Source organism: Martes martes, assembly GCF_963455335.1.
Source record: "Martes martes genome assembly, chromosome: 6".
Taxonomy (NCBI): Eukaryota; Metazoa; Chordata; class Mammalia; order Carnivora; family Mustelidae; genus Martes; species Martes martes.
In genome coordinates this window covers 124,798,619-124,811,159 of record NC_137893.1, presented here as the reverse complement: position 1 = coordinate 124,811,159, position 12,541 = coordinate 124,798,619, and the positions used below count along the sequence as shown (strand labels likewise).

At 35.9% G+C, this 12,541-nt stretch overlaps 1 protein-coding gene across 1 annotated transcript in view; it reads left to right on the top strand.

Annotated features, from left to right (window-relative positions):
• GMDS (GDP-mannose 4,6-dehydratase) overlaps nt 1-12,541 on the top strand; it is a 616,840-nt gene that overhangs the window by 305,862 nt on the left and 298,437 nt on the right. Inside the window, exon 7 of the mRNA XM_080805486.1 lies at nt 9,410-9,537. Within this exon, the coding sequence (XP_080661612.1) occupies nt 9,410-9,537 (128 nt within the window). The remainder of the gene's footprint in view (nt 1-9,409; nt 9,538-12,541) is intronic.

Here is a 12,541-nt window from a genome sequence, read left to right as displayed (position 1 = left end):
TCTGTTTTGCAATGAATATCATCCAAACTGGCTTTGTATTTTAACTCCAAAAAAATCTTTAAATCTAAAGCTTTTGGATGAAGTACTAAGCAATGAAATAGAAGTTTTCTTAGAGAAATTGTGGTTACTTCAAATACTATTTGGATGCTGACAGGGATACATTTTGCATATGTTTGTATGTATGTGTTCACGTATACACAGTTGTGTGTTCATGTACACCTACAAACAATGATAATTTCCCACACTCTTAGCTACTTTGCTTCTTTGGAGTTAGACAGTATAAAGACAGAACTATAGTGAAATATATGTCGGACAAAGAAGCAGTTTTGTTTACTGTGATAAGCAGAATTTTCCTAGTAGGGACAATTATCTCCCTTACTTTATCTCCCTCATGTTTGTTCCCTTAGTTCCACTTGGTCATCATAAGATGTCCATTCTTGCATTTTGTATGTTATGAAAACAAAAACAAAGTCTCTATTGAAGGGTAATACATTGTGGTAAAAAATATGATTTAGCAGATGATCCAATTCTTTAATTTTAGTAAGTGTACTGCTATTCATGTCTTAAAGTTAAATGCTGATAATTTAGGGTGTATGTTTTATAAATTTTGTTAGTTCTTCTTTTCCTTAAACTTGTTTTAGAAGGTATCTGACTAGGGGAATATTATCTTGGTATATTTTATGATTTTATACTATAAAGTTTAACAAGGAACATGCATATATATATGCACACACATTGATGTAAGGATTAGATGTAAGAACAAAGCCAGGAAATTAGGAATTTGGCTTTAGTTGTTTATCTGAGCTGCCTCCTGTGTGTTGGTGCTGGAATGATCTCACAGCAGGCCATAATCATCTGTTCTCACAGGAAGTGAGGCCCAGTGTAAAGGGGAAGAACCACAAGACAAGACAATCTTCTGGTTCAGGATTTCATAAGGAAAAAAAAAAAAGTATATTTGCCTGGTATGTGAAAAAAATCATCAAGAGTAATTGTATTTGAGCCAGAGAAAAAGTACAAGCAAACCAGTGATACAAATTTCAGGTTTAGATGTTTATATACGTGTGTGTGTGTATACATGTGTATATATATATATATGTGTGTGTGTGTGTGTGTGTGTGTGTGTGTGTGTGTATCTATATGCAGGCATACTCCATTGAGAAAACCAAAAAAATCAAATTTTTCTGAATGCCTAGTATGAAAATAAAAATAAATATGTATGGGGTGGCACAATTATTTGCACTGCATCCAGAAATGCAGAAAAATTAATTTCTTTTAATATCTTTATTTCTCTAAATCTGTCATCTCCCTGGCAGTTCCCTCCCACCAATAGACAGGAACCTCTAGGGACCCCAAAGTGGTATCTAATCCTGTTTACTTAGTGTGATGCAGTGTTTTTATTTATTTATTTATTTGAAAGAGGAAGAGACCATGTGCAAGTGCAAGAGTTGGGGGAGGGACAGAGAGAGAGAGAGAAGCAGACTCTACAGTGAGTGCAGAGCCCCACTCGGGCCTCCATCTCAGGACCCTGAGATCATGACCTGAGCGGAAACCAAGAGTCGGATGCTTAACCAACTGAGCCACCCAGGCACGCCTTTTGCAGTGATTTTTAATAGACCTTTAGGTAATGCTCAACCTCTTTAACTAGAAGGCTCAGCTGTTGGCCTTAGATAGTAACAAAGTGGAAGAGCAGAACAGTATTAACCTGGGGACTGTGGAAGGGGATGAAAGGTTGCAGGGGTTAGTGTCTCCTGGCTTCCATCAGAAACAAATGCAGACACTCTCAGGAGGAAACAGTCATTCTCAGACTTTTCCTCTGGTTTCCAGCAGATTAAGATGACTAAATATGAACTCTTAGGGTCATCAAATGCACAAGGAAACAAACCATCATCAATCAAAATCAACAGAAAAAAAAAAAAAAAAACAAGAAATTAGCCCCCAAGAACTTTAAATATTGGGGTTATCAAATTCAGAATATAAAATCAGTAAGACAACTTTAAGTAAATAAAATGATAAATCATAAAAATCATTTTATTTACTTAAAAATAAGCAGCAACAGAATATAAAAATGCCCAGGAAGATTTGAAAAAAAGAGCCAAAGAGAACTTTAGATATAAAAAAAAAAAAATTATCTTGCTGTTTGTGATGACATGGATGGAACTAGAGGGTATTATGCTCAGCGAAATAAGTCAATCAGAGAAAGACAAATTTCATATGATCTCCTTGATATGAGGAAGTGGAGATGCAATGTGGGGGTTTGAGGGGTAGGAAAAGAATAAATGAAACAAGATGGGATTGGGAGGGAGACAAACCATAAGAGACTCTTAATCTCACAAAAAAAAAAAAAAAACCTGAGCGTTGCCGGGTGGAGGCAGGTAGGGAGAGGGTGGTGGGTTATGGACATTGGGGAAGGTATGTGCTATGGTGAGTTCTGTGAAGTGTGTAAACCTGGAGATTCACAGACCTGTACCCCTGGAGCTAATAATACATTACATGTTAATAAAAAAAATTTTTTTAGAAATAATTAAATGGCCAAGTTAAAATATTAGAGTGCTGAAGGAAAATTAGATGGATCTAAGGAAGTTACCCAGAACATTGCAGAGAAGGGCAAAGAAATGAAAATTATTTAAAAAAAAAAAAAAAGGAAGGATGGAAACAGAGAAAGAAAGGAAGAAAGAAATTAAGACATTGGAAGATGAAATGAGAAGGTCTAGCATTCCTTTCCCAAAGGAAATAGTTAGAGAAAACAAAACAAAATAGAGTGAAGAAGAACCGATATTGGAAGAAATGATTACTGGGAGATTTCCAGACGCGCTGTAAGAGACACGGATACAGAAGCACTGGGTATACCATGCAGAAAACCATGTCTGGACACATGGAATTGGAACTCCAGGATACCAAAGACAAAGAGAGAATCTTTAATGGGAGGAAGAAAGATGACCTACAAAATACCAAAGATGATTCTACCAAAGAATGACAGAATGGCCTCACACTTATCAGTAGTAAAAAATGGGAACCAGAAGACAGTGGAATAAGAACTTCAGCATGCTAAGAGAACACAATTTGCACCCTGCAGTTTGTAATTAGCAAAAGTATCTTCCAAATATGAGTCAATTTCTCTACATTAAAGGAACTTCTACTGAATGCATTTTCAGAAGAAAGGAAATTATACCAGAAGACTCAAGAAAGAATGATGAAAAGGGAAAATGGCAAATATACGTATATGCACAGAATTTCTAGTCCAAAACTATAAATACATGTGTATTACTTGAAGAGATCCAGGGAGCTATTCAGATTCACTGAGGCAAACTTAACAGTTAAAATAGAGAGGAAACTTATTTTATCCCTTTAAATCTTTTACAACTGGAGACTCTTTGACTGTTGTGCTCCTGAAAGATGCACCACTACCTAAAGATGATATTAAAATAATATAACAATGCTTGATTTGTGTTTTATCATACTTTCTCAAATATCCTAATCCTTGACCCTTATCATGGATTGAGTGGCCCCAAAAAGATATGCCTACTTCCTAATTCTGAGAACTTGTGAATATGACCTTATTTGGAAAAAGGGACTTTACAGATGTAATTAAGAATCTTGAGATGAAGAAATCATCCTGGATTACCAGAGTAGGCCTTAAATTCATTGATAAGTATCCTTATAAGAAACAGAAGAGGCAAAACACAGACACACAGAGAAGATGGTGTAAAGATGCAGGCAGAGATTGGAGTGATGTAGCCATAAGATAACAATCAAGAATGCCTGGAACCATCAGATACAGAAAGAAGCAAAGGAAGGTTTCTCCCCTAGACCTCCCAGAAGAAACATGTCCCTGTTGACTTGTGATTTCTAGAACTGTGAGAGAATAAATTTCAGTTGTTTTAAGCCCCCTAGTTTGTAGTAATTTGTTATGGCAGCCACAGGAAATACACACAGTCCCTAATGGTTAAATTTATACTTTTCTCAAAACAAAACAAAAACAAAAAAACCCAAACCAAATTCAATTAAAAATTGTAATTAAGTATCTGCTGTAACACAGTGTTGAAGCCGGTTTCTCTAGATATGCCATTTTTTTCCCTTGTTTCTCTTTGAGATGGCATCTAGTTATTTGGGATACAAATGTGTCTTATTTTATTTGGTGTTGACAAGGGGGCAGCTGGCATCCTCAGACCCAGTGGTACACTATGCACACTGCTAATCTCAGCTGCTGTGTTGCTGGTATAAGCCATTCCCTTGCCTAGTGGCCAACGAGGTGGTGCTAGCTTCAGGCTTGGCTCTTTTTGGTGTCTGCTGCTGATCAAATTCAGGGGCTTCTCTTTCCAGTAGGCTTCTAGGGTGAGCTAGCCTCACTCTACCCCTCCTTGGCATTATGGACTATAGACCCACTGTCTCATCCTACATGTAGTCTGTGGCCTACATGGTCTTACTGCCAAGACTCAACTACAGGCTTCCTCCCTCACCACCTCCGGCCCATACATCATTGCAGGCCAGGCCTGTTGGGTCTCACAGCACCACACCTGCCCTCTGAGGGAGCACATGCCCTATTCAGTGTATCATGGTGCAGCTGCCCCAGGTCAGATCCCAGGTGGCATCCTAAGGAGATTTCCCCAGACTCTCCAACATGAAGTAAGGTGAAGGCTCCTCCTCAATGATTTCTTAAATATACTTTGCTTGTTATCCCAAGGAGCTGGGTTGGAACACTAAAGACTCACCTCTCCCGCCTCTGCTTGTGTCCTTCTCCACTGCACAGGATGACTTGGGAACCCCTTTTGCCACTTCTTCTTCTCCTCTCCCCAAGAACTGCAGCCCACATGCATGCCCATCAGAACCTAGGAGAAGCTTTGGATTGTGACCACTCTTGGCGTTTGATACACTAAATTATTTAGAAAATTACTCTTCCATGAAACCTTATTTTAACTATCTTGGTACAGAATCCTATTTTGAATGGTAGGGATGAATATTAACTTTCTTTTTGACTATTTGAAGTAGCTCTCGTAATTTTTTCCCAGACTTGAGCTAACTGTGGAGAAGGTCACATACAGACAAATGTGAAAGAAAAAGCCTTACTATTTTAAAAGATTGATCACAGTAAACATATTCAAGACAATAAACATTTGTACCTATTTGTAACTAACAGAAATACTTGACAATGGTAGAGTGTTCTACAGCCTTTGAACGATAGTGTCTTATTAGGTCCTTAGTATGGATTCTTATCCCATTTTATAGGTAAGGAAACTGAAAAGTTAAAATGCTTGTTTAAAATAATGGCCCTTATAAAAGGAAGAGAATTACTGTTAACTCACATAGTGTATAATCCTACTTCCAGTGTTCTCTCTCCAACACCATGTCCTTTGCCTCGGCTTGGATATTAAAGCGGAAGCCTATTTCCAGGTCCTAAGGTGGTGCTCTAGTCATGTTCTTAGCTCAGAACCCTCAGTGCTCACCCAGACCTGTGCTCTGGAGCTTTCCCCTCACTTGAGTTCATCTTGGAGACTCAGCTTTGAGTTTAAATAAAAAATAAATATATTTTATCCAGCATATCTTGGTGTTTTTTAATGTGGCAGTTTTTCTTGTATGCTATATTGTCAAAATGCAAGTTCTGTTCTTTTCATTCTGTCAGTGCTAACAAAACTGGTGATCTCAGTCTTAGAACTAAGATTTGAACTAAAATCCATCTTAATTTATCTTCTTCTTATGGATATACATTTATGTGGCCACTCTTTTTTCTTTGTTAATGAGTTTATATTGAAAAAGTAAACTGCAGTTGGTTTAAGAAATGTTTGTTAGCGCTTTCAGTGTGTGAGTCTGTACATTGGAAATTGGCTCTTTATTTAGATCTGTTCTCAAGCTCAGATTTTCAAAAATCAGAGAATTAAGAGACCTAGCCATAAAAGAACTAAGAAACCTGAACTTTTCATTTAGGCTTAATTATAGATACCATTAACATTGTAATATAAAAATTATAATAATGGCTAATATTTATTGAGTGCTTGCTAACCATATTACCATTAGATTTTCTCACTTAAACATCAGATCTACATGGTAAGTACCTATTATTATCCTTGTTTTACAAATGAGGACTTGATGATCCTAATTCCTTACATTTCAGTAATGATTTATGTTCTACAGCATTGTTTCACCTGTATTAACATATCCTGTGATTTGACATGGCAAGTATTACTATACTGGTAGAGACTGTAACTTCAGAGCTTTTAAATGGTTGGTGCAAAATACTTTAACCAGTAGCTAATAGAGTTGGTCTTTGGTCATTGGGCTAACTTTTCATTTCTTGGTCTTCTTCCTAGCTAAGGTCTTCTAGTTTAATGCTCTTAGAAATCAAATGTGCACTTAAAATAATTGAGAAGAGACTGTAACTTCAGAGCTTTTAAATGGTTGGTGCAAAATACTATAACCAGTAGCTAATAGAGTTGGTCTTTGGTCATTGGGCTAACTTTTCATTTCTTGGTCTTCTTCCTAGCTAAGGTCTTCTAGTTTAATGCTCTTAGAAATCAAATGTGCACTTAAAATAATTGCAAGAGGTCCATTTATCGATATGTTAATAATGTACACCCACTTAAATCTAATCTGAAGAAGGATACCTCCTACATTGCACTGTGACTTAGTAAAAACAGCCACAGGTGGGAAAGCACACAAGACAGGCTTGGATCAGGCTCATCTACTGGTCCTGACTGTTGGGCAGTTTTGCTTAGCCTCTGCTTCTCTCTCTGCCCATCTGCACACTTGCAATGGTTGGGCAAAGTTGCCACTAAGTCTCACTCTAATATATAATGATTTTATATAGTTTTCTCCTAAAAACGTCAGTCGTGTGTGATAAGGTATAAAAACGAAGGGAGCAAATTTTTAAAAAAAATAATAACTTTAAGCCTCTCCAAAAATTAATTAGTAAAACAAATGGTAGCAATAATGTTTAAAATTAATCTGAAAGTGGAATTTGGAAAACAATTTCATTTACAATAACATCAAAGAGAATAAAGTACTTAGGAACAGATTTAACAGAACAAAAACAAAACTTATTTTCTGGGAACTTCAAAACATTGCTGAAAGAAATTTCAAAAGACCTAAGTAAATGGAAAGACATCCTGTGTTCATAAATTGGAAGACAGGATATGGTTAAGATGATAGTATTCTTCATATTGTCCTACAGATTCAACACAATCCCTATCAAAATCTCGGTGACTTTTTTTGCAGAAATTAAGAAGCTGAACCTAAAAATCATACAGAAATTTGAGGGGCTGAGAATAGCTAAAACAATCTTTAAACAGAGCAAAGTCCAAAAACACACACTTCCTGATTTAAAACTTAGCATAAAGCTAAAGTAATCAAGAATGTGTGATACTCTCATGAGGATAGATATATAGATCAATGGAGCAGCACTTAGCACCGTGCTAAAAGTGATAGCCATTGTCGGAGGTGTTGAGGTCATGATCATTGCAGGGTTGTGATAAGGAAGTAGAGACAAAGGCCTACTCAGAAGCCCCTGTGCTGTTTTTGCATGTGCTCCAGTGGCTGGAGCACCGTCCGTATCTCCCAGCCTAATGAAACCTCAGGACCTCAGGGCAGTCTGCTTCTCTGTGTTTCCTGACCACATCCAGCCACGGAGTTACCAGACTTGACTCTTCCTCTTGCAGATCTGTCATCTAACGTCTGGCAACCCTGATTTATTTGTCTGTCTTACACTTTCTGTGCTACTTGAGAGCAGGGGCTGCCACATCACTTACAAGTTCCCCAGCTCAGTGCTCTCTGCTTGGTAGGTGCTCAGTTAATATGGTTTGAAAGACTAAACAATAAGGGTAGAGCCTAGATAGATTGTTTGAACATGGTACATACTTGCTGAGGACCCCTAAATATTTGCTTCCAAGTAAAGAGAATAATCTGAACCGTTTTATGTTGGGAGCTTCATCTAATTATATGGCATCACTATTTTATCTAGTATATTTGGAATGATAGTATAGTCCTGTTATTAAGATAGAAGGACATCGAGAAATCTACATTTAATTTTAAATTTAAATTTATTTGTTACAAGTCCGTAGAGAATAAAAGATTGCTAAGGGTGGCAGATTGAGAAGGATTGCTCTTATTAAATATTTCCTCATTTCGAAAGGCTCTTTTTTGAAGAAGCTCTGTGTTTTATAAACTGCCATGGAAGAAGCAGAGCATACTCTATCAGCTGCTAAGAGAAACTGAAAATTTTAGATTTCCATGGAAATCCCATTGTCATTTTTAATGATGGTTTTGGTATAGATGTGTATACCAGATTTTTGTAGTAAGTGATCTAGTATCTGTTTGCACTTGCCCTGGGCTGTGTTCTTGCCAAAATTTAGTAAACCTCTTCAGAAAAATTCCCCTTATCCCTGTGCCAGTTTCTCTAGAAGCCAAAAGCTTTCATCATAACTCACCTCCCTGCTTAATCTGCAAAAGAACAAAGCTAAAGTTATTGAAATGTGATAAATTATGATAGTAATCTATCTAAACTGTATGCAGCCATTATTGACTTTATGTGTGCTATTACCTTGAGACTTTGGCATTACCTGGTACTTGTGATAACCTTACCTAGAAACAGAGGCTTGGGTAAAATCATCTCAGAAGTGTCTTTTAATTTTGTTCTTCTCTGTAATCTTTTAAAAGTAGACATTTTCGTTAAAGACTAAAGAATATAAAACAATTTCACTTCTTTCTTCAATTTATGGTCCCTTTCATCAATTGTTTCAAAATATTTATGCCCAATTCAGGAGACCATTTCTGTACATAGTACTGAAGTGAATTTGGAAGGTGAAATTTCAGTTAAGTATAGTACAGGGAAACTTTTGACTTGGAACTATGTCATAATTTATAATTGGAGAGCTTTGCAGGTTTCTAAAGAAGAACAATCACTACTTATTGGCAACTCAAGTGTATTTCTTGTTTGTTTCCTTTCAATAGTTGTGAGCTAAGTTACTCTCCTCTCCCATTCCCCCATGAGCCCCAAAATAGCTTTATTAATAGGAACATATGCTGTTTATGTTCTTTAAAAAAATCAGGGTGGTCTTAGATGTCCATCTTCCATTCTGGCATTTCCCTTTATACAACCCTTTTGAATTTTCTGTTTAAAAACTGGCATTCCAATAGCTTTTCTTTGGCCTAATGCCTGGGTCACATATAGCAGCAGCAAATTAGGAATGTTAAGACATCCTCCAAAGAAAAATGTTTGTTATGAAAGTAGAGCTGATGTGACACTTAGAATTAGAGCTTCTTATCTAAATGACAGTTAATGATCATTTTCTTTTATTCTTATTTTAAAGAAGGGAGGAAAAGAATGAAAGAAATGCCCAGAGGCTGAGATTGGGTTTGGTTCACCAAACTGTTAAATGTCAAATGTACTATACTGATAATGTACCTTTTTATCTCTTTTTAGGGGCTAATTTTGTTACTCGAAAAATTAGCCGGTCAGTGGCTAAGATTTACCTTGGACAACTGGAATGTTTCAGTTTGGGAAATCTGGATGCCAAACGAGATTGGGGCCATGCCAAGGACTATGTAGAGGTAGGAACTGACTCATGTTCTTAAAAGGACCTGCATCAGTTGGTGTTTTCAATGCCGGGCCTCTAGTGGAAAAGCATGACCTACAAAAGGTGGTAGCGTATAAAATTTTGCTTACGCAGAGTTGTTTAAACTCTTACTAATTTCAATTTAAGGCTCCACAGTTCAATTTTACTTATGGATTACACTGAGTGTTCCTTGAATATGGAAACTTCTCACAGTTGTTCTTTTCGTTATTTAAAATGAAGGTATTGGTCATTCATTTGGATGGTGGATGATAAAATGTTTGAATAGTGTTCTTTTCTTTCTAAAGCTTCTTTCTCCTTCTCATTTTTTGCACCTTCTCCCTCTTGCCTGCCTAATATACATATAACTAACTGAAAGAATTTTTAAGTATAAAGGTGCAGTTCTCAGAGCTTCAAGAAATACTACCTAATTTCAATTTATATAATCCAAGACTTTCAGATTTATGTTATGCTACTAAGGTACCTCTAAGAGTAATATTCTTATGGAGTTTTGGTTTTTGTTATCACCCTACACATTTCTTAAAGTATCACTTTACACACCAATGAATTTTGTTCATTAAAAAGGGAGTTGCTTATAATGATACTTTTGCATAATTCTGGATATAGTTAAAGGGAAATTCAAGTTTTCATTCTTGGGACTTATATACACATTAATTTTTGGTTTGGGTTAGATATGTTATATGTATAAGCAGTGTGATTTTTTTTACGTAAATGGTTATATTTTACCTTTCCCTGATCAGTATGCTTTTAAATATCCATGGTGGTTTCTGTGGCCAGACATAAAGGAGCATGTTGGTAACATTGTCTTTTTCCCTGGAGTCTGCTTGTCCTTGTTTAGGTGCTTACAGATTTCCTGTGTTCAGGAAACTATTCCTGTCTTTAATGATTCCTCTCTGGGAAACCGGATCTGGCTTCCTTGTTCATTGATGCAATTCAAAAAGAGACTTGAACATTTACGAAAGAAAGCAAACAAATAGTTTACTTGCTAACACAGAGGTTAGTCTCGGCAGTGTTATTATTTTTGTTTATAACAATTAAAAATGTTGTATGCTTGAACACCTAATACAGATTTTATATTATGGACAAAAATAGCTCTAGTTTTAAATTATGAACAGTGTAACATTTAGATCATTTTAATATGTTCTTCTAAGCTATCCTTACAAAGAGGCATTTATTATATACAGTAGATATTAGATATATTTTAAGAACATTACATTAAAAAATATATAAGGCCACACTTTCAGAAATTCTAAGAAGTAGGAGAAAGACGATGTTATCAATAGATGCTGGAACTCTCTTTTGTCTAACCTATATGGCCTAACCTACTTAAAAATATGAGGCAAGTTTTATAAAAATGAATACATTATTTTTTCAAAAGTATCATTCTAGCTATCTGCACATACCTTCTTTTCCAAACTCTTGTTCTCTAAATTCAGAACCAGATAGACCAAATTTCAATCTATTTAATTTTTTTTTTTGCACCAGGGTAAAAAATGAAATTTTTATTAAAACCCGGAAATAGTGGTGCCTGGGTGGCTCAGTCAGTTGAACATCTGACTCCTGGTTTCTGCTCAGGTCAAGGTCTCAAGGTCATGAGATCGATCCCTCATCAGGCTCCACACTCAGTGGGGAGTCTTAGAAATAAATTTTGATAGTGAAACAGCATACCAAATGTTAATAATGCTTATTACTGGTTATGTTTAGTTCCTATTTACATTTCTGTATTTTCCATATATTTGAAATGAATATAAACTTTTTCAGTCATAAAAAAAATTAATGACATTTTAAAAATAGACCAGAAAAAAATGTCCAGCACTATTGAATAAATACATAAGTAATGAGTAAGTCTTTCGTGAGCTCAGTGGAGCTGGAAGAAGGACAGTACTATCATCTCACTCCCAAAATGCCAAGCCTAGCACTCGTCCTGGGTGCAGCTCAAACTTTGAAACAAAGGGGCTGCATTTGTTTTCATTTATAATAAAAGCATTTTATATACATTTTGGCTCAAAGACTTCAAAAAGGTCTTTCCAAATGCTGTTTCCAAATGAAGTTTCCTTGACAGGATGGTGTCAGTACAGTGAGCCCAAGAAGCCAAAACATCCATGCAAAAGTAAAATGTTCTGGCCTTTCAGTAAGAATGTAAAAATTTTCAGATTTTATGGAGAAACAGACGTACAAAATTAAATCATTCTCACTGGCATTCAAGACCTGATTTGTTCCACAATACAAGTAGGTTTTGCTATGAAGGATTCCCGTGGGGTTCAGACAGTAACACATGTTGATGATGTAAGAAACATTGTATAATTCTCATTTATGGGTCCTGAAAGAAGTCTGAATTTCTTGATTTCTAAAAAAAAATTGTCATTATTAAGTAAGAATTCATAGTTTGCTATTGCCATTTTAAGACCATCACTATCCCTCACTTTTCTAAATGCATTAAAATGAGGTTACTTCACAGACTTATGACTAAAAGTAGATGTTGCCAGAATTAAAGTCAACAAAGCGTAAGAATGAAAAAAGAGAAGCATTGTTTGTTTAAAGTATATCTACATCCTGGCACTATAATCAGCTTTAGAATAAAGAAGCCTTGGCAAGTACAGATCAAACAAGTCATAATAGCATCTTATTTGCACACATTTAATTACATAATCTTTCTCATTTATACGCAAGCATATTGTACGGGTTAATCTTTAGGTTAAGTGACTTATTTTTTTTACTTATGGTTGAACTTCCACGATGAAGAGTAGAGAGCATTTGACAAACAGAGTGTAGGGATCCTAACTGTTTCAGTGATTTGCTTAGGGTTTTATATCTCAGTTTACCCATCTGTGAAAAGGGCATAATAACAACCCTGTAAAAAATTAGCATTAATATGCTATACATTCATGATTAGAATCTACCTCTGTCTTGTAAACATTTGTGCAACAATTTATACAAAGCCATTTCCTGTTGCTGATTCAGGTTCATTAACATCCATTTAT